This window comes from Muntiacus reevesi, chromosome 4 (genome assembly GCF_963930625.1).
Source record: "Muntiacus reevesi chromosome 4, mMunRee1.1, whole genome shotgun sequence".
Lineage (NCBI taxonomy): Eukaryota > Metazoa > Chordata > Mammalia > Artiodactyla > Cervidae > Muntiacus > Muntiacus reevesi.
In genome coordinates this window covers 33,939,750-33,959,025 of record NC_089252.1, presented here as the reverse complement: position 1 = coordinate 33,959,025, position 19,276 = coordinate 33,939,750, and the positions used below count along the sequence as shown (strand labels likewise).

General features: G+C 44.2%; 1 protein-coding gene across 2 annotated transcripts; it reads right to left on the bottom strand.

Moving 5' to 3' along the window:
• Positions 1 to 44: 44 nt before the first annotated feature.
• Positions 45 to 10,155, bottom strand: TYMS (thymidylate synthetase). Of its 2 annotated transcripts, none has more exons than XM_065932500.1 (7): positions 9,859 to 10,155; positions 7,411 to 7,484; positions 5,177 to 5,351; positions 3,705 to 3,806; positions 2,812 to 2,987; positions 2,363 to 2,443; positions 45 to 382 (listed from the first exon to the last, which is right to left on the bottom strand). In XM_065932500.1, exons 1-7 carry the CDS (start codon positions 10,067 to 10,069, stop codon positions 245 to 247), a joined length of 957 nt encoding a protein of 318 aa, XP_065788572.1. In that variant the 5' UTR covers positions 10,070 to 10,155; the 3' UTR covers positions 45 to 244. The 2 variants fall into 2 exon arrangements, with proteins under 2 accessions (XP_065788572.1, XP_065788573.1); XM_065932501.1 differs by having other exon boundaries at positions 2,372 to 2,443.
• Positions 10,156 to 19,276: the final 9,121 nt, after the last annotated feature.

Genomic DNA, 19,276 nt, shown 5'->3' with positions numbered 1-19,276 from the left:
TATCTTTCCTGTCTATTCAAAATCACTACATGTACAGACACCCTCAGTGAGTCACCCAAACCCAAGGCCTTTTATTACTATGAGAACAGCACAGCTCTTAGTTGCCAGTGGCAACATTCTTAAAAGTTAATGGATAAAAACCAGTAGATCACTAACAGGCTTTGACCTAGATCCTTCGCATTTGGAGCCAAGTGAACTTTTACCTAGGTGTAAATATCCTTCAAACAACGCCTTTAAAAGCACTCTAGACAGCCATTTCCATTTTAATAGTCGGGTGAGGATTGTAGCCTTCAATCTGAAAGTCTTCAGCCTTGAAGTCATCAATTTTCTCAACTTTTCGAAGGATTTTGAGCTTGGGGAAAGGCCTTGGTTCTCGCTGAAGCTAAAAACAACATAAGACCATTATTTTACCAGATCCATACGCCCTGCTTTAATTTTTGCTCCCCATGTCCCTTTGTGAAACAAATCACAGTATTTTACCAGGAAGTATCACTTTGCAGGGGTCACATACTGAAGATACCTCACCCCTCGTTCCTCAGTGCTGCTGACCCATTCTCCCACCCCGTGGAGAGTGAAGGGTAACCAGTGGATCACATGGGGTCAGGGGCCTTGGTGGTTCACTGGCTTTAAGTTCTTAAGTTTGTTAAAACCAGGGCAGGGTTTTTTACTTTAAGAAGTAGTTACAGGATGTTTCCTTGAGTCCCATGATGCCTAGCCCAACTGTCCCTGGCAGAAAGGACAAGGAAAGAGGATATGTGTTGACAGCTAACAGGGATAAAACCAGGACTCCTGGGCCGGACACAGGGCATGCCCCCCTCCTCCGTCAGCACAACCGCAGTATCCGGACGAATCCTGGGGTCATGCTCTTCCAGATCTAACCAGAAGGGGCTAAAAGGTTTCCAGTTCAAGTTTTTTCCTTTGGAGTTCATTAAGCACAGACACTCCTTTTTTTAAATTGCCACTTAAATCACCCTTTGCTGAAAACAAACTGGCTTAAAGTCTTAATAAGACAACACCATAAAACTCCTAGAAGAGAACACAGGTGAAATATTCTGATATAAATCATACCAATGTTTTCTTATGTCAGTCTCCCAAAGCAATAGAAATAAAAATAAAGGGGACCTAATCTAACTTACAAGGTTTTGCACAGATTGTAAAATGTGCAAAAGGAAACCATAAACAAAACTAAAAGACAATCTATAGAAAATATTTGTAAACAATGCAACTGACAACAGCTTAATTTCCAAAATATACAAAAACAGCTCTGTAATACACTCAACAACAAGAAAAACCCAATTTCAAAATGGGCAGATGACCTAAAGAGACAGCTCTCCAAAGAAGATACAGAGATGGCCCACAGGCACATGAAACAATATTCAACATCAATAATTAGAGAAATGCAAATAAAAGCCACAATTGGTACCACCTCACACCTGTCAAAATGGCCATCATTAAAAAGTATAACAAATGCTGGAGAGGGTGTGGAGAAAAGGGAATCTTTCTGGACTATTGATGGGAATGTAAACAGATGCAGCCACTGATGAAAACAGTATGAAAAGTTCCTCAGGAAACCAAACATAGAATTACCGTATGACCCAGCAATTCTACTCCCGGGCATATATCTAGACAAAACTATAATTCAAGGATACATGCACCCCTGTATTCACAGCAGCGCTATTCACAATAGCCAAGACAAGGCAACAACTTGAACATCCACTGACGAATGGAGAAAGATCAGCTTTGTGTATATGTACATATCTGCACACACACATATATATACAGATTTATATATACACACACATGTACATACAGAACTGAATACTACTCAGCCATAAAAAAGAATGAAATGCCATTAGCAGCTACACGGATTGACCCAGAGATCATACTAAGCAAAGTCAGAAGGACAAATACCACATGATGTCACTTAAGTGAGGGATCTAACATAAGATACAAATGAACCTATCCCTGAAACGGGAACAGGATCATGGACAGGGAACAGAATGGTGGCTGCCAAGGGGGAGGGGAGTGGAGGGCTGGGATTAGCAGGTACAAACCGGTTTACATAAAATGGGTAAACAAGGACCTACTGATTCACACAGGAGCTAGATTCAGTATCCTAGGACACACCGTAACGGGCAAGAATACATACACGTGCAGTACCTCACAGCACCTGTCATGTTCAGTGTCTGTGGCCACAGACCCACCTGCCTGGTCCCTGCCTGTCCACCACCATCCACAAACCTGGAAGCCTGTCCTCTTGGCTCCATCAGAGCCTGGAGGAGAACATCTTTTACAGGAGGGACGCCTCCCACATGGACAAGGTCTCAAGAGAAGGTATCAAACCCCAAAGTACGGCACGTACATTTCTTACCTGAGTTTTCAGCGGCTCGATGTGATTCAGGTAAACATGTGCATCTCCCAGAGTGTGTACAAAGTCACCTGGCTAAACCCCACAGAAGAAAGTGAAACTGGTAAGGCTTTATTTTAGTTTGAGTTCCTTTACAACACATCATGTAAAAACACGTGAGCAGGCAGATATCCCAGAGCTCTTCACAAGGAAATTTAACCAGTGTCGCTTTTGGGGAAAGTTGATCCAAAGTCATAACAACCTATCCAATCCCACACGTTTATACAGACCAAGGACAGAACTGCTCCAAGGAAGTCAGAGGGAGCAGTTCACTCATTTACACAGATCACATCTAAAAACTATAAAAAGCCGGAATTCTCAGCCATCAGTTCTCCCATGTGACAGGACCTCACGGCCCAGTGTTCTAGGCTGGGCCCCCCTCCACCCCACCCAGAGCAGCCCACCTTCAGGTCCGTGATGTGTGCAATCATGTAGGTGAGCAGGGCATAGCTGGCGATGTTGAAGGGCACACCCAGGCCCATGTCTCCCGACCGCTGGTACAACTGGCAGGACAGCTCCCCATTCACCACGTAGAACTGGCAGAGGGCGTGGCACGGGGGGAGGGCCATGAGAGGGAGATCTGAGGGGCCAACACAGGGGAAAGTCAGGAGAGGAGGTGGTTTTTAAGGAACACAGCTCTAAGCAAAGCAAAAAGCAGCAGAAGCCAGCTGTTAGAGCAGAGATGGTGAGAAGAGCCACTGGGCCAGCGACCCCCACGAACCATTCCCACCCCAGGGATGGCATAAGGCCGACGGAGACCTGTCCATCACCGTGAGGCCTCTGTGGGTGCACACTGACTGTTGAGGCCACCCGCTCTCATCCGAGCTAACATGAATCACTTGGACCACCTCTATGGCACCTAGCCAGAAGTACAGGGGGAATGAATTCATTTGCAGGGACCATGAGACTGGCGACTCAGGCACACCCTCCTGTACTCAAATTGCTATCATTAATGCAAAAATTCCACTCAGGCTATTTACTACACCTCGGGAGAGCTTAGTTTTACAATTGTTTAAAAGGTTCATAATAGGTGGAGGTGATCTAAAATTCCAACTGTCCCAATTTAATATGTTAAATTTTCATGTGTATTTTTATAATTAAAGCCCATAAACACAAGTTAATTTCATCTGGGCCCAAGCTTGCTCTCTGAAGGCAGGTAAAAATGGGGCCACTTGGGACATGGCCAGGGTCACACGAGCAGCTGTGCAGCGGGGACAGTTTCCAGGACCACCTCCAACCCGGTGCCTCTGCTCAAGGCTCACTTAGGACACAGGAGGATGACTGGGGTGTTATCTACCTTTTGGATTCCAAGCACACAGGATGATTCTTCTGTCGTTAGGGTTGGTTTTGATTGTGTCGATCACTTTTTGCAGTTGATCTACTCCTTGACCTGAATAATCTGCAGAATTGGCAAAAACAAGAGACCACCACACATGTGAACCATGGCACCCTGGGAGAGGGCCCCAGGTCACTGAGCACACTGTCCTCCCCCCAAGGCCCCGCCAGCCTAGTCACACGATAACCAGTGAACAGTACTGAGGAATCATACTTTGCTGGGTTATGTCGAGTCTGGGCTCCTAGGTCTGTCCTCTGGTGCCATAAGAAGTCTATTTTCCCACTACTTAAGAGACTTAAATACTTGGCCATGGTGTCCCTCCTCCCCCTTCTCCTATCGCTAAACCTCCTTCATCCTCAACAATCAGTTTCTTCCAGCGGTCCCCACGGGGTATCATGTCTGTACCATCAACCATTCTTGTCCCACTTCACTGCCAGGCAGGGCTGGATCTGCAGTAGAATATTTCCTACCCTACATGGTCCAACAACAGATGATGAGGATTCCTTTTTGTCATCTAGATACTAGCTTTCCAATACTCCCACTGAAAATTACAATTTAACAGCTAAACAGCTACTGACCTGTAAACATCAGGAAACCTATTATATACCACCCTGTACTTTTCTCCCATGTCTGGTCTCTGAACTTGCCTCCTTCTGGAGTGAACTGGAAGCTGAGATGTGCAAAGCCTCCCACGTCTATGATTAAACATCTGCTTGCTGGAGTTAGACTCCGTTTGAGTCCAGGAGTTTTGAATTTGGGGGAAGAAAGCCCTGTCACTATCACAGTTCCAGAAAAGATGTTTAAAAAGATGACCTCTAATGGAACAGTTCTGTATCCTGATTGTGCTGATGGCTACATAAATCTCCATGGGCTAAAACTGCACACAGATTTGCAAAGGTGGAGAGATCTATTAAGTGCTGTGAGTTTTACCAACATTAATTTACGCGAGAGGCAGTGCCACCAAGTGACAGAGGAGGGTGGGCGTCCAGGAGTGAGATGTTTCGTCTCCACCCCAGTAGGGTGGGGAGGAGAGGGCAACCAAGACGGGTGCCGTCACATTAGCGCCACCAGCAGCGTGCTGGGTGGTTCGGTCTTGAAAAGGGAGGTCAAGGTGACCACGGGGCAGTCAGTCCCTGGGACTCATCCCAGATGAACTTCCAACCTGCCTCCAACACAGCGACCGAGCACCCACCAGGTCACTGTCTGCTGATGAACAAGGTACGGAAGGTGCCCAGACCCACAAGTGCTGACCACCTGGTGTGTGACCCGACCCTCCCCCTGGATCCGAAGCAGCCCCTCACAAGGTCCAAGTTATATATCCACTTCCCCATCATCAGCTTCCTATCCCCCGGGCTTCACCTGCAGCCACAGAACAAACCCAGGCTGTGAGAGGCACTCAGGAAACCCAAGCCCCCCCCACACCAGCTCCTCACCTGAATCCATATCTTTGTATTCAGCCCCAAAATGCCTCCACTGGAAGCCATAAACTGGGCCTAAATCCCCTTCAGCTCTGTTGGAGAAGCCCAGGCTGTCAAGAAAGTCTCGGGACCCGTTGGCATCCCAAATTTTCACTCCCTTGGAAGACAGTTCCTTAGCGTTGGTGGATCCCTGTAAGAGACGCGGCATCGGTGAATTCCAAGCCCACCACAAGTGGGCCTGTGCTGACAGACGGGGGCAGCACCTGATGGGCCCCATCACTAGGCAGGCTGGTCCCAGCCCAGACTTTCCAAAGACCCCCGGAGAGTATGATCCTTCTTTGCAATCACTCCCTCAAATCTTTTTTCCTATTCTCCTCAACCAAGACTTCTAAACATCTTCAAGCCCTTTCATTGCTCCCATCTAACTGTTCTGTTTCTTAACTAAATGTGTCCTGTGACTAAGTGTGACACCCCAGAATGAATCTACTCCACAATTGCAATGTGTTTGGTGTATCTTAGACCTGTTATATAGGATGTTTCCACTGATAGGCCTGATCAATATTAGCTTTTCTGTCAAATATGTCAGACATATATCTTTACAAGTACCACTATCAAGTTATGTTTATCAACAACCTGTACTTGCAAAGTTAAGGTGTAGGTTCTTGGCGGGGTTTTGTTTTCTTTCTTGGTGCCAAGCATAAGCTCTATGTTCCTCATGTATTTCATCTCATTAGAGTTGGCCCGTGTATCCTGATGGTGCATCCAGGTCAAGACCCCATTTGGCCCTTGGTAGGATGTGCTCTAACGGTTACAAGCAGGCAGTGAGGCCACACGCCTGGGTGCTAAGCCTGCTGTCTCCTCGCTTCTCCTCTGACCAGCTCCCTGAGCTCTCCAGCCTCAGTATCTGCACCCAAGAAAGAGCACAGTAGTAGCAATCACCACCCACATTACTGGGAGGAGAAGATAATACAAGCAAACACTTGGCACTCAACAGATACGAACCAAGGCACAGATTGCATCTCCCCATCTTACCCAAAGACCCCAGCTGAAGTGTAGGCACACCACATCCTCTCTCTTGAGTCACCTGTGGAGTGACTATCAGAGGCGGGTCTGTTGTCTTCCTGGTGAGGACTCACTGGAATCCTGAACTCCAGCTTTATGATCAAACAAGCACATGACCTCTATTTCTGAGCATCTCAGTTCCTCCCTCTCTGTCGTTGAGTTTATACTGATTTTATTTTCACTTCCAATGACTCATTTCATGACTCACTCATGTTGCTTCAAGTCTCCCTCCCCATCCATTCAGCCTGGGCTCTAGCTTGGCTGTAAACATCCTCTTCTGAGATCTGTATCCAAACCTAAACCTTTTCTAAAATGCATTGAGGTCTTGGGCCTGCTTTGGCCCAAGACAATATAAGCCACAGAAGGAAGCCCAACCTCGAGCCCAGCCCAGAAGAGAGCCCATCTCTTTAGGCACCCTGTGAGCAGTGTTGGCCAGAGTCTCAGACCAGTGAGATGAAGGGCAGATGAAAATGAGATGAAGGGGAGACCCAGGTGTGGCCGCTGCCCACCATCACCGTGCTCAGCTTATTACTCAAGAGCCTCTTCTGGCTTACCCCCCAGGAGAGCGTGGCTGGGATCTATATTCAGTGAGCAATCTCTGTGAGTGCCTACTGTGTGGCAGGCCATGTTTCAGGGGATGCAACAGCAGACAAAAGAAATTCTCTGCCCTCATGGAGCTTATAGTACTTTTCTAAATGTCAAAAAAATTTTAAATAAAAATTTTCTAAATGATAGTATTTTATTCATTTGTCTGCCTTCTCCCTTGAAGGGGGTAAAGGGGGAAGACCTTATATATAAAATGAGGCTTCTCTAGAGAAAAAACAAAGGAGGGGTGGGGGTAATCACGGTTTTAGATCGGAGGCAGGGAAAACTCACTGAGTAGAGAGTTGAAGGTGAGGGTGCTACATGGGGGTGGGGACTCCAGGGAGCAGGAGCGGTGAGTACTCAGCCCCATATGGGGATGTCCTGGTGTGCCTGAAAATCAGCAAGGAGGCCAGGGTGAGAGGAGCAGAGTGAGCATGACTCTGGCTGAGGCCAGAGCTGAGCCAAAACTGTAAGGACCTTGAATAAAACAGGAGCCATTAACGACTTTAGGCCAAGGAGTGACATGATGCGCTTTTAAAAGGATTTTGCTGGTGCTGTACTGACAACAGATTATTGACTTCTAATAGCAGCAACTTCTTTACCTTGATAAACCACAGCAACTCCTCCAAAACACCTTTCCAGAAAACACGTTTGGTTGTCAGCAGAGGAAATTCATCTGGAAAACAGTTTGTCATGTAATTTCAAGATGAGAAGACAGAACATGCCATCCAACTTTTTCTGTAAAAAGAGAGGACATGCCCCAGGACAGAAGGCCTGGAAGAGCTGGAAACCTGTGACTTCTGCCACGTGGAAACCTCCAGATCAGAGTGGGGTTCCCAAGGCTGCAGCCCTAAGTCAGTGACACACTTCAGGTGAGATCACCCTCCTGCGCCCCTTGACCACCAGACACAGGAATTTCACACAGAGAGATGGGGCGGGCCTGGCCGGGCCGGGAGGCCCATGTGGACAGGGAAAGAGCCAGCAGCCACTACCCAGTCAGTGCGAACCCTTCCCAGAGGTGTGAAGACAACACACAGAATGTGCCCTAGGACACAGCCTGAAGGCTGCTATTCCGCGATTATCCTGCCAGGGAGAACGGGCTCACCACCAGGTAACAGTAGATATTGCCCTGCCTAAAAGTGAATAGTTCTTAAATATGTGCAAAGAAAATTAACCTTTATTTATATATTTTTAAAACTTTCCTGTTTCCTTTTTGAACTTTTTATTTTGTATCGGGGTATAGTCAACGAACAATGTTGTGATAGTTGTTTCAGATGAACAGCAAAGGGATTCAGACATACACATGTCCATTCTCCCCAAGCTCCCCTCACATCCAGGCTGCTCTGTAACATATAACAGATCCTTGTTGGTTATCCATTTTATAGATTTATTCTTGACCACACCGAGAGGCACGCGGCATCCTAGTTCCCCCTATAACGGCTTGAACCCATGCCCCCTGTGCAGTGTATGGTGTCTTAAACACTGAGCCCCAGGGTTATTTTTTAACTGAACTAAAAATAATTAACTGCTTAAACACCAGATATGCACAATCCTATCTGATCCTCAATACAATCCTGCTTGAGGCTCCATTATGATCTCCATTTTACAGGCACCAGGAGGTGGTAAGTCTGCATCAAACAGCTGAGAAACATGTAAAAGCTTATCTCTAAATTCAGTACCTATTCAGCCAACTGTACAGGTGATAGTCATGTAAGAAGGGCAGAGTCTTCAAGCACCTACATTGCCTCCCTTTGGCGGATCATTTCCTCCATTTGGAGCACATGGGGAAGCTGAAGATGGGCGAAGATAACCAACAGTGCCCAAGTCTAAGCAGAGGGGCTGGAGTGAAAATGATGTCTATGGCTCATGGGAGGCCACCATGCAGGAGTTGCAGGAAGGAGGATCCCTCTACTCAAGATAAAACTCCCCAAGCTGTCCAAGCCCATCTGGTCACTGCAGCTCTGGATTTTTCAGCTTCTGCAATGGGTGTGCGGCAGAGGGTTTCTACCCTGACCTGGGTGCACCTTTTCAACAGCTGGTCTCCCCACTCACAGCCACCCGCCACACACCTGTTTCACGACCTTTGTCTGAGGCCGACCCCGATCCCACCTCTTTGTCCCCTGGGAGCCTGGCACTAACAACTTCCAAGACACATTTCTCCCCAGGAAAGTGAAAGTCGCTCAGTCGTGTCCGACTCTTTGAGACCCCATGGACTATATATACGGTCCATAGAATTCTCCAGGCCAGAACACAGTACTGGGTAACCGTTCCTTTCTCCAGGGTATCTTTCCAACCCAAGGATCGAACCCAGGGCTCCTGCATTGCAGGCGAATTCTTCACCAGCTGAGCCACCAGCGAAGCAAATAAGGGAATTTCCTGGAGGTCCAGTGGTTAGGACTCTCGCTGCTGTGGCCCAGGTTCTAAGAACTCGCAAGCCTTGTTGCACGGTACCCCACCCCACCCCCCCCAAATTAATACGAACTCCTTGGATTCTCGCGTTTCTGTTTCAAGATTAGGGAGGAAAGCTGGCTCGCTGGACCAGATGGGAGAACTGTCTCGAGCCCCACGTTCCCGCCCCTGCTTCCCAGCGGTCTCTTCCCCCCGAGGCCCCGCCCACGTCATCTGGGCTCCAATTTTTAAAAACAAAGCGGAACTGTCAGCGCGGAGGGAAGAGGAGTGGCGGGAAAGGAGCCCTGCAGTCAATGCCTCGGTCAAGCCCGGGCAGATCCTCTCTCACCCTCTAGTCTAGGGCTAGCGCTGCAGATCCAAGCCCACTTAGGGGAGACAGCATAACGTGGTGATTAAGAGCCAGAGGGCCTGCTTTTACCTCCCAGCTCTGCCGTCCAGTCCGTGTGACCTTATGCAAGTTCACGTCTCGAGTCCGAGCCAGTTTCGGCGTCTGTAAAGTGGGGCCAGAGCCACTCCCCTTACTCACACTGCAGAGGTTAGGGCTAAACGCCCGCCGCCGCGCCCGGCCTGTCCGCAGCGCTCTCCCCACCGCAGCGCCGCACGCACCGGGCCCGCCCGCCCCCGTGACGCGGCCGCCTCACCTCTCAGGTTGTACCGCGCCTGCATCCCGAACACCGACAGGGTGCCGGTGCCGGTGCGGTCATCCTTCCGGAAACCGCAGCGGAGGATGTGCTCGATCTGCCCCAGGTACTGCAGCTCCCCGTGCGGCGGCGGCGGCCGCGGCTCGGCGCCCTGCTCCTGCGCGGCGGGCGGCGACGGCGGGCGTGGCGGCTCGGAGCCGGCGGCTGGCATGGTTCTGGCCACTGGCGCTGCGGCGAGGGCCGGACGGCGGCAGATACGGCCTCCGGGCGCTGTCCAGGAGTGTATTTTCCCGCCACAGCAGGAGACTCCGCCCCTTCCGGTGACGCGTCAGTGGCGTAGGCCCCACCCGATCCCGCGAGAAACGGCCCATCGTGTCCCGAGAGCTCACGGGGCCTCGGGAAAAGAACGGTCTCGCCTTCCTCAATGGCTTCTATTCCATCTTAAAAGTGAAACCGTTTGGCCTAGAACGAAATTCTAAAGCTGTTATCTTGGTGTGATGCCTGAGAAAAGCCACTCTCGTTGGAAAGAGTCGGGGTCGACCGCGCCTTTCCGTGATCAAAGGAAGCCTGGAACAATTTCCACGTGTTCGTGAAATCGAAAAACAAAACCCTATTTCTTTTTTTTTTTTTCCCTCAAAACCCTATTTCTTTGAGATGTTTGCTACAACTGAGGGGGACTCCTGCAAGTGATTTGTATTTGTTTTCCCGCATCCTCACTCAAGGCCAGCAGCTGGAGCAAATGGATTAAGGCAGCTTTTTAACTTAATGATAGCCAGCCCTTTTCAGTTTTGCATACCAAAATTTTCAATATTAGTGAAATGTTTATAATATAAACACTGATGAGTATAAAATATGTGATAATGCGTTTAAAAGGTACTGATACATGTACATGCAACAGCAGTCTTTTGAGTCAACTGTGTCTTGAGGGTATAGTAGATGCTCAATAAATTTCTTGTTGCTGCATCTGGGGTTAGGAAGAATGAGATGTGGGCTCTGTATTAAACATGCTAAACACTATTTCTTTCAATTCAGTAAAGTCGGTGGTTTTTCTTTTTTCTTCCTCCTCCCATCTCAATTTTATTGATGGACAGTAGAGATAGACAAGCAAGATTATTGAATGTTTCTGCTATAGTGCACTTCTCAAACTCAAGGCTAAATTTTTTGTAAGAGGAAAACATTCTGGAAAGACATATTTTTCACCTGCAGGTCTGCCTAATCTCAGCAAAAACAGTGTTGCACTTTTTTTTTTTTCCTTTGGCCTGTGCCTCTGGCTTGAGATCTCAGTTCCTCAACAGGGTAGGAAGCTGCCACAGCAATAAAAGCCTGAAATCCTAACCACTAAGCCTCTAGGGGACTCCCAGCATTTGTGTCTTTACAGGGCACAAAACCTATATAAAATAAATACAATCCTGAAGACAGTTTACAAAATAGCTGGCCATTTGGGTTAATCAGAGGGAAAAGCAAGCCCTAAGACTAGACTAAGGGAGTTTCAGGGAACATTTCGGGAGCCTCAGATTTGGAATGTTCTTGCTCGTTTGGTTGTATGATTGCTCACAAGAGGTAAACTGTAATGCACAGGGAGCAGCTGTTTTAAATAATTTAATCCATTAAATCTATTTAATCCATCACTTGCTAGGCTGGCTTTTCCTCTGTCAACTAAATTCATTCTTCCTCCCTCCCCCCAGCACCTTCCCCATCCCACCCTGCCATGCCCACCCAGTGTAACCATAGCATTTAAAGTCACCTATAACTGCTTTGGGGCTGATGATCCTGGGTTGTGCTGTTCAGATGGGATGGATGTGGTTGTGCTGTCTCCAGATGCGGTGGGCTTTCTTTCTGATGGTCATTTGGGAAGAGAAGGCTCTGTTGAAAACTTGATCTCAGAAGATAGGCTTCAGACAGGGACAGGGACTCATGTTGTCTGCCTTAGCTTGAAAGCGCCCCTTGGTGTTAGAAGCTAACATGAGGTGCAAAGGCGCAGTCTTCCAGCAAGGGATGGTCCTTCTTGTCAATTACTGCAGGACTGTTGATACTGGCGGGGGGCCAACTAAAGGCAGGCATTCTCCCCACCCCACGCTGACCCAAAATGTCTCCATACACTTCCAACCATGTGCAGACAGGAAATCTCCCAGATTGTCTGGTTGCAGTTACTCTTATGTGTTTACTTCCTTTCTGTTATTTTGAGCTGTTTAGTTGCTCCCTAGAGAAGGGAATGGCAACTCACTCCAGTATTCTTGCCTGGAGAATCCCATGGACAGAGGAGCCTGGTGGGCTACAGTCCATGGGGTCGCAAAGAGTTAAACACGACTGAGGGACTAAACTTTAGTTGCTAGAATGGAATGTCACTTACACCGCAGGGTGAATCTCAGGATACAAGCTTAGACTCCCTGGCCCTCAAAGAGGTTCCTTTTCCATTGTGTTGCTTGGAGGATCTTCGTTTGATGATAACTGAGAGAGCCTGATTTCTTTACTGGTGACTGCTCCACAAATGAGTGATCCTCTCATACAAGCATTTCGTTCTTTCATCCAACAGCATGTATAGCTGTGCCTCCCAGGCATCAGCAAGACAGACAAGTTTCCTGGCACAAGAACTGACACTTGAGCCCAGAGGCGCAGTGGGAGGTCCCTGAACAAGACGCCTGCGGAGAGTGACGGGTGCGATTGTATAACCGGGTTCAGAAGGGCTACTTTTGATCCCACCATCAGGAGAGGTCTCCTTGAGGTGGGTCACATTTGTACTGAGACCTGGAAAGTGAAACGAAACCAGCAGGGGAAGATCTGGGGAGAGAACAGTTCAACTTGAAATGCATTATACCCTCAGCTTTACTCAGCGCTTGCATCTATAAAAACACAAAACAAGGATGATAGGGACGCTGAATCCTATCTCATTCTTGGAAGAAATAATCATTATTAATAGATCCATTAACTTACTGGGAGAAAAAAAGCTCTTCTCATCAAGGGATCTATTTCTCTTAAAAATTTCACTGTGTTTAATAGTCATAGAAACGTTTATTTTGATCAATTATGTACATTATAAATTACATGTATATATAACTCAATCCAGAGTGAATATTTGATACCTAGATTTTTGTGTCCCAAGACATTCTTAAATATTTTCAAATTTTAAAAATATTTACCTTGTATTGATAAATAAAGTTGTTTAAGCATAAACATATATTACATTAGAATAAAATTCTCTGAATAAAATAGAGCGAAAATGAGAGTTTAAGGAGAAAATGAAATGAGATAAAATTTCTTACTGTTAAAGAAAAAATTGTATATTTGTTTAAATGCATGATTCTGGGTATTAAATTGCCATGATTCATAGATTCCACTGGGCACATTTAAAAGAAGGATGAGTTTTATTTTTAAGATGCTAATATTTATAATACATGAGAAAAATAAAATTTCCTATTCTTTCAACTTTTACTGAAAAATTATGTAACACAACATATATATGTTTTTCAGGTTCCTTTTAGGGTATATGAGAGCAAGAACATTTGAATATTATTGACCTGGATACTGGTTCTTCTTTGTAGCGTAAACTCTCAAAAATGTTGGCACAACTAGACAAAGGAAAGTAAACTAAAATTTTTAAGAGCCAACTATGAATCAGGTATTAAGTAATAATAGTATTACTGGTGGCTCAGATGGTAAAGAATCTGCCTGCAATGTGGAAGACCCAGGTTCGATCCCTAGGTCGGGAAGACCTCCTGGAGAAGGGCACAGCAACTCACTCCAGTATTCTTGCCTGGAGAATTCCATGGACAGAGGAGTCTGACACTCTACAGTCTGTGGGGCTGCAAAGAGTCGAATAAAACTTAGTGACTTAGTCACCACCACCGCCACCAACTGATGCTTATTATTATGACTCACTGTAGTTCTCTACCCAATAAAGAAAAAACTTTATGGTTATCATTTTATAGATAAAACCACTGAGGTTTAGAGAGACTAAGGGTCTTGCCTAGTCAAACACCTAGAAAATCTGGCAGCCAGGATTAAAATCCAGGTCAGTCTGCACGCAAAGGCTTTCTCTGACAGCTGCAGTGAGTCCAGTATTCCCCTTTCCTTTCTTCACTCTATAAATTTTTGATAAACATTGGCTATAAAATAATCAGATTCCCTTTGTAACTTGTTTTTTTGGCACCTTTTTTGACAAATAAATCAAATATATGATTGCATAGACTCTACTTACTTGAGATTTACTGTACATTAAGCTATCCAGAATTCTATCAATAGTATACTTTTTTCTATAGCCTTCAGATATAAGAAGAGCTTTACCTTCATTTGAAATTGACTATGTTCAATGGGCTGCCTTTGAACTTTAAGTCTACCTGACGAGACTTCCTACCAAATACCTCAAGACTGGGTGAGAAAAAAAATGTTCTAAAGGTTTCGAGTCATCTATTTAAATATATTGCTCTCTATAATTTGAAGGGCTGACTATATATAGTCTATGTATAGAGTGACTGACTTTATATATCCCCGGGGTAATCCCTGGTGACACATACTGACAAATGAACCTCTTCTCATATTGCACCAAGGTCCAGATTCTGAGGTTAAGTAAGTGTCAGCCAAAAACTGTGTTTTACATACAGTATGTATGGCCTTGTTAAAAGACAGCACTGTTCTGTTAATTTTTAAAAGAATCTAAACAGTACACCCACATGCATGGCAGCACTTTTCACTTTGGCCAAGAGAGGGAAGTCACCCAAAAGTCCATCTCCGGATGAATGGATAAACCAAATGTGATACACGGTGTATAACAGAGTAGTATTCAGCCTTAAAGAGGAAAGAAATTCCATCACATGCTACCACATGGGTTGAACCTTGGAGACATTAACGCTAAGTGAAATCAGCTAGTTGCAAAAGGACAAATACTGTGTGATTCTACTTCATGGAATCATACCTAGAGTAGTCAGATTCATAGAGACAGAATGGTGGTTGTCAGGGTCTGGGGAACGGCAGTTAGTGTTTAATGGGGACAGAGTTTCAGTTTGGGAAGATGAAACAAGTCCGGGAAATGGATGATGGTGATGGCTGCACAACAATATGAATTTCCTTAATGCCACTGAACTGTGCACTTAAAAATGATGCAAATAGTAAATTTTGTTATGCATAGTTTACCATAAAAAACTATAGAGAAGCTATAGATCTTTACTAAACAAAGGAATGAATTACAGATTTTTTCAATAAGTCAAATATTATATATTGTAAACTCAAAAGCAAATTGAAAGAAAAATTCTCTGTTAATTAGAAAGTGACATATTTGTAGTAGAAGTGATAGAACACAGACGCCCTGGTGATTTAATATTTAATATACAAACTGAATATATCATAAAATACAGTGATATTTACATTTGATTTTCTACAGAAGGAATGTTCACTTTTAACTCAATTTGAATAGCTATTAATCTGCCATTCAGCATAAGAAAATTAACAATACTGTACAATATGTATGGGCTTCCCTGGTGGCTCAGATGGTAAAGAATCTGCATAAGTGACATATTTTCCTGCAACTACATTTACTTCATTATCTTATGTATTTTGAGATTTTTCAGGTCTCAGCTGAAGAGGTAATTCTGTTTGCTGTGTATAGGATGTATACACAGCTGTACTAGGATGAGTAACAGAATACATACTCCTGGCTTTTGAAAAAATTAACACACAGCAAAATAACAGAAAACTCATCTATATGGATGTGTTTAATAATACTACTCAAAGGGATCTTCTCAGTTGCTCTGGCTCATGAAACATCTACAAAGGCCCTTGTCTCTGATGTGAAGATAAAGCACTCCTTCTGGAGTGCATTCTGCACGCACATAGTATTTGGTCAGTAAACTTCTATTGTTTATGGCACACTACTTTATTCAATGCATTTCCTATGAGTGCCTTTCATTCTGATAATTACGGTAAGAACTAATTCCCAAACGCTTATTAGATACTTGGGGCATGCAAGACATTCTGTTACAGCCTATTACTGTGGATCCTGGCCACGGCAGCCGGGGAAAGTTTGGAATAGGGAGATAAACACACCACAAACCAATCAATAAAGTTAGGCACTTAGGATACTAGATGAGTAGATGAGAATTCCAGGAGAGGCTTCTTAATATATGTTCTAACCTATAAAATTGGTATTCATGTTTTAATGAGCTACATCCCTGGAGTAAGGACCTCACAAGTATTCATAGATTTGAAAGGAAATGACAGGGTATTTCTTTTCCTCCATCTTTACTGTTACTTTCCTTAGTATGTTGCTCTTTCAACTGATGGCAGGTTTGAGACCTTGATGTGTTGATCTAATCAGAACACTGACAAAAACCTACCCACTGCCTTGACTAGGATGCACAAAAGAAATTCAACTAGTAAGCAAATTTTAAAAGATGTCTGTTCTCACAAATAATCAAAAACATAAATTTGTAATAGTAAAAAATTTCATTTATTAGTGAAGTTTTCAAATCAAAACACTAGTTAGGATATGAGAAAGTATTAATAGGACTTTAGACATTGCTGCTATCAAATTTGGCAATGTGTCTCAATCAAATGTGAACCTTTAAGCAAATAATTCTGTTTTCTGGAATCTATCTAAGAAGATAAGTAGGAAATACGAATAAAAAATAAGTAAGCAGTTTTGTGAAGACTGGGGATTGTGGATATATTTTGTCTTCTAAATGTTTGGAATTTGTGATTGTTACTTTTAGAATTAAAAAAACTATTAAAAAATAATACTGCCTTTGCAAAAGATCACTCTGTGAGCCTTAATAAATAATTTGTCCACTATCTCGATTTTTCAACATATTTCCAATATCACTGCAGCCTCTTCATTCCAAAATCTGGGAAATAATTTAATTGGAAATATTTTTATTATTCAGCCAGAAATAAGTTGTCAATCCCATTTGAGCACAGACATGTTGTTCATTCCTCAAAATCCTGCAGAGTCTCACTGTGGCCTACAGAGTTGAAGCCCCAGGCACGGCTGCCCAGCTTCTCCACTCATTTTGTGAGGCACACGGTATCCTTGCTGTCTTTTAATTGAGCTGGTCTTGGTTGCTTACAACTGAAGAAAGAACTCAAACTCATACGGGGGAGGTTTCTGGACAGAGGGAGGTGGCAAAGGGCCCTCGTGGGAGGAAACCAGTTTAATAGGACTTCTCAAGGTCCCCAGTATCTAGGCACTCTGGTCTTTCTGGCTCCATTTGCTCACACTTTCCTCTAATTGAGGAATCTTTGGGGGAATATTTTCACCTTTATGTGTATTTTTTATTTATTTCATTTTTTGGCTGTACCACATAGCAGCCAACCAGTGATCAAACTCGCACCTCTTGCGTTGGAAGAGTGTTGTCTCAATCATTGGACCACCAGGGACATCTCTCATCTTTATATTTTGATCACATGATCATATATATATGATCAAACATATATATGATATATATCATATATTTTGGGGAGAGGAGGGAGGGAGACAAAGAGGAAAGAAGAGGAAAGGATGAGGGAGATAGATGACAGACAGGAAAAGAAGAGAAAACAAGGAAATGTGTCACCTGAGAAGTTTCTCCCCCATGGAAAGTAAAGACACTTTCCACTCCCAGAGGGCCCCCTTGGGCACTCACTAAATGCCACCTCGAATTACTGTTCTGTGCATCTTTTCTCTCCCAAACTCATCGTTTTCTCCTTCACAGTACCTGGATCTTGTGCCTTCACTAGTCGTGTCCGATTCCTTGTGACCGTATGAACTGTAGCCCACCAGGCTCCTCTGTCCCTGGAATTCTCCAGGCAAGAATACTGGAGTGGGTACCCATTCCCTTCTCCAGGGGATCTTCCCGACCCAGGGACTGAAACCGGGTTTCCTGCACTGCTGGCAGATTCTTTACTGTCTGAGCCACTAGGGGAGTCCCGAGCCTTCACTTGCTGCTGCTGCTGCTGCTGCTGCTAAGTCGCTTCAGTCGTGTCCGACTCAGTGACCCCATGGACTGCAGCCCACCAGGCTCCTCCGCCCATGGGATTCTCCAGGCAAGAGTACTGGAGTCGGTTGCCATTGCCTTCTCCAAGCCTTCACTTAGTAGATGTTAAAAAGATATTGGTTGATTGATGTAACAACAACTTCTCCAAAATTCAGAGATAAAGGGAGAGGCAGCGAATCCAGTAATACCCAGCTTAATTATACATTGATGGTGACCTACTAACAAGGTCCCTTATGAGTAATACCTTAGAATTAACATTTAATGCTTCTTTAAAATTGACCATTTTACCAAAGGAGAATACTATGCACAGTTCTAATTGTGCCACTAACTCAGAAGATTATCCTAAGTTTAACAGAGATGGTGACTAATGTATGCCTGAAATGTCATTCAGTTGTTTTCCCTGCAGACCGAACAGATTTACATTTTCTCACTGTAGGATTACCATGGAATGGAAGTACTTATACTAAAGTTTAAAGATGCAGAACACATTGATACCGTGTTCAATCTACATTTACCTTGCCATTTTTGCAACATATCTTCTAATTTGAAATCTCAAAATTATTTATTCATTATAGAAAATTGCAAAAATATCAAAAAATGGAAAGGTTAAAAAAAGTCATCCATTTCCCATCGTAATTCCTGCCAACCCTTTTTATTTTTAATGCAGATTGTAGATTCTTTTGCTTTGATCATTACATTCATAGAGTTTTGTACTCACTTTTCACTTTTTTTTTTCAATCAAATGTCCCAGCAGGAAGCAGTTTAATGTGGCAAATATGATTCAGAGAAAACTAAGTTAAAATTTGCCTCTACCCTCTACTGACTTGAGTAATTCATTTGGTTGCTCAGATAGTAAAGCATCTACCTGCAATGCAGGAGACCTGGGTTCCATCCCTGGATCAGGAAGATTTCCTGGAGAAGGAAATGACAACCTGCTCCAGTACTCTTGCCTGGAGAATTCCATGGATAGAGGAGCCTGGTGGGCCACAGTCCATGGGGTCTCAAAGAGTCAGACACGACTGAGCAACTAACACTTGGACCCTGAGTCTCAAATTTCCTTTATGGAAGATGGTAATAATAATATTTGCCTTATAGATAGGCTTAGAATAAACTCTTGTTCCAGCAGTGGTCATGTCATGATTTAAATTTTATAAATATTTTTAATGGTTTTATAAGATATTTGGAGCATAGTTAGCCACAACTTTTACCATTTTCTGGTTTTTAGATATTCAGATTGTTTTTACCATTTTACTATTTTAAATAATTTTGCAAATATAGATCTTGGTGTGGGAACTTCAATTCAATTTTAGATTTACTCCTTTAGATTCATTCCAAAAGTGGAATTATTATATCAAAAAGAAATTTGATGACTCTTGATATGTATAATTGAACAGTTTTTCAAAAAGGCAAAACCAGTTTCTGCTTCTGGTAGTCACATCTGAGAATTCTCATTTCAT

Excerpts from the sequence above, each read along its gene's own strand:
- TYMS (XM_065932500.1), bottom strand. The coding sequence starts at position 10,069 with ATGCCAGCCGCCGGCTCCGAGCCGCCACGCCCGCCGTCGCCGCCCGCC. Across the intron at positions 5,352-7,410 it reads AGTTGCTGTGGTTTATCAAG|GGATCCACCAACGCTAAGGA; the intron begins GTAAAGAAGTTG and ends CGTCTCTTACAG. Across the intron at positions 2,988-3,704 it reads GTGTGCTTGGAATCCAAAAG|ATCTCCCTCTCATGGCCCTC; the intron begins GTAGATAACACC and ends TTGGCCCCTCAG.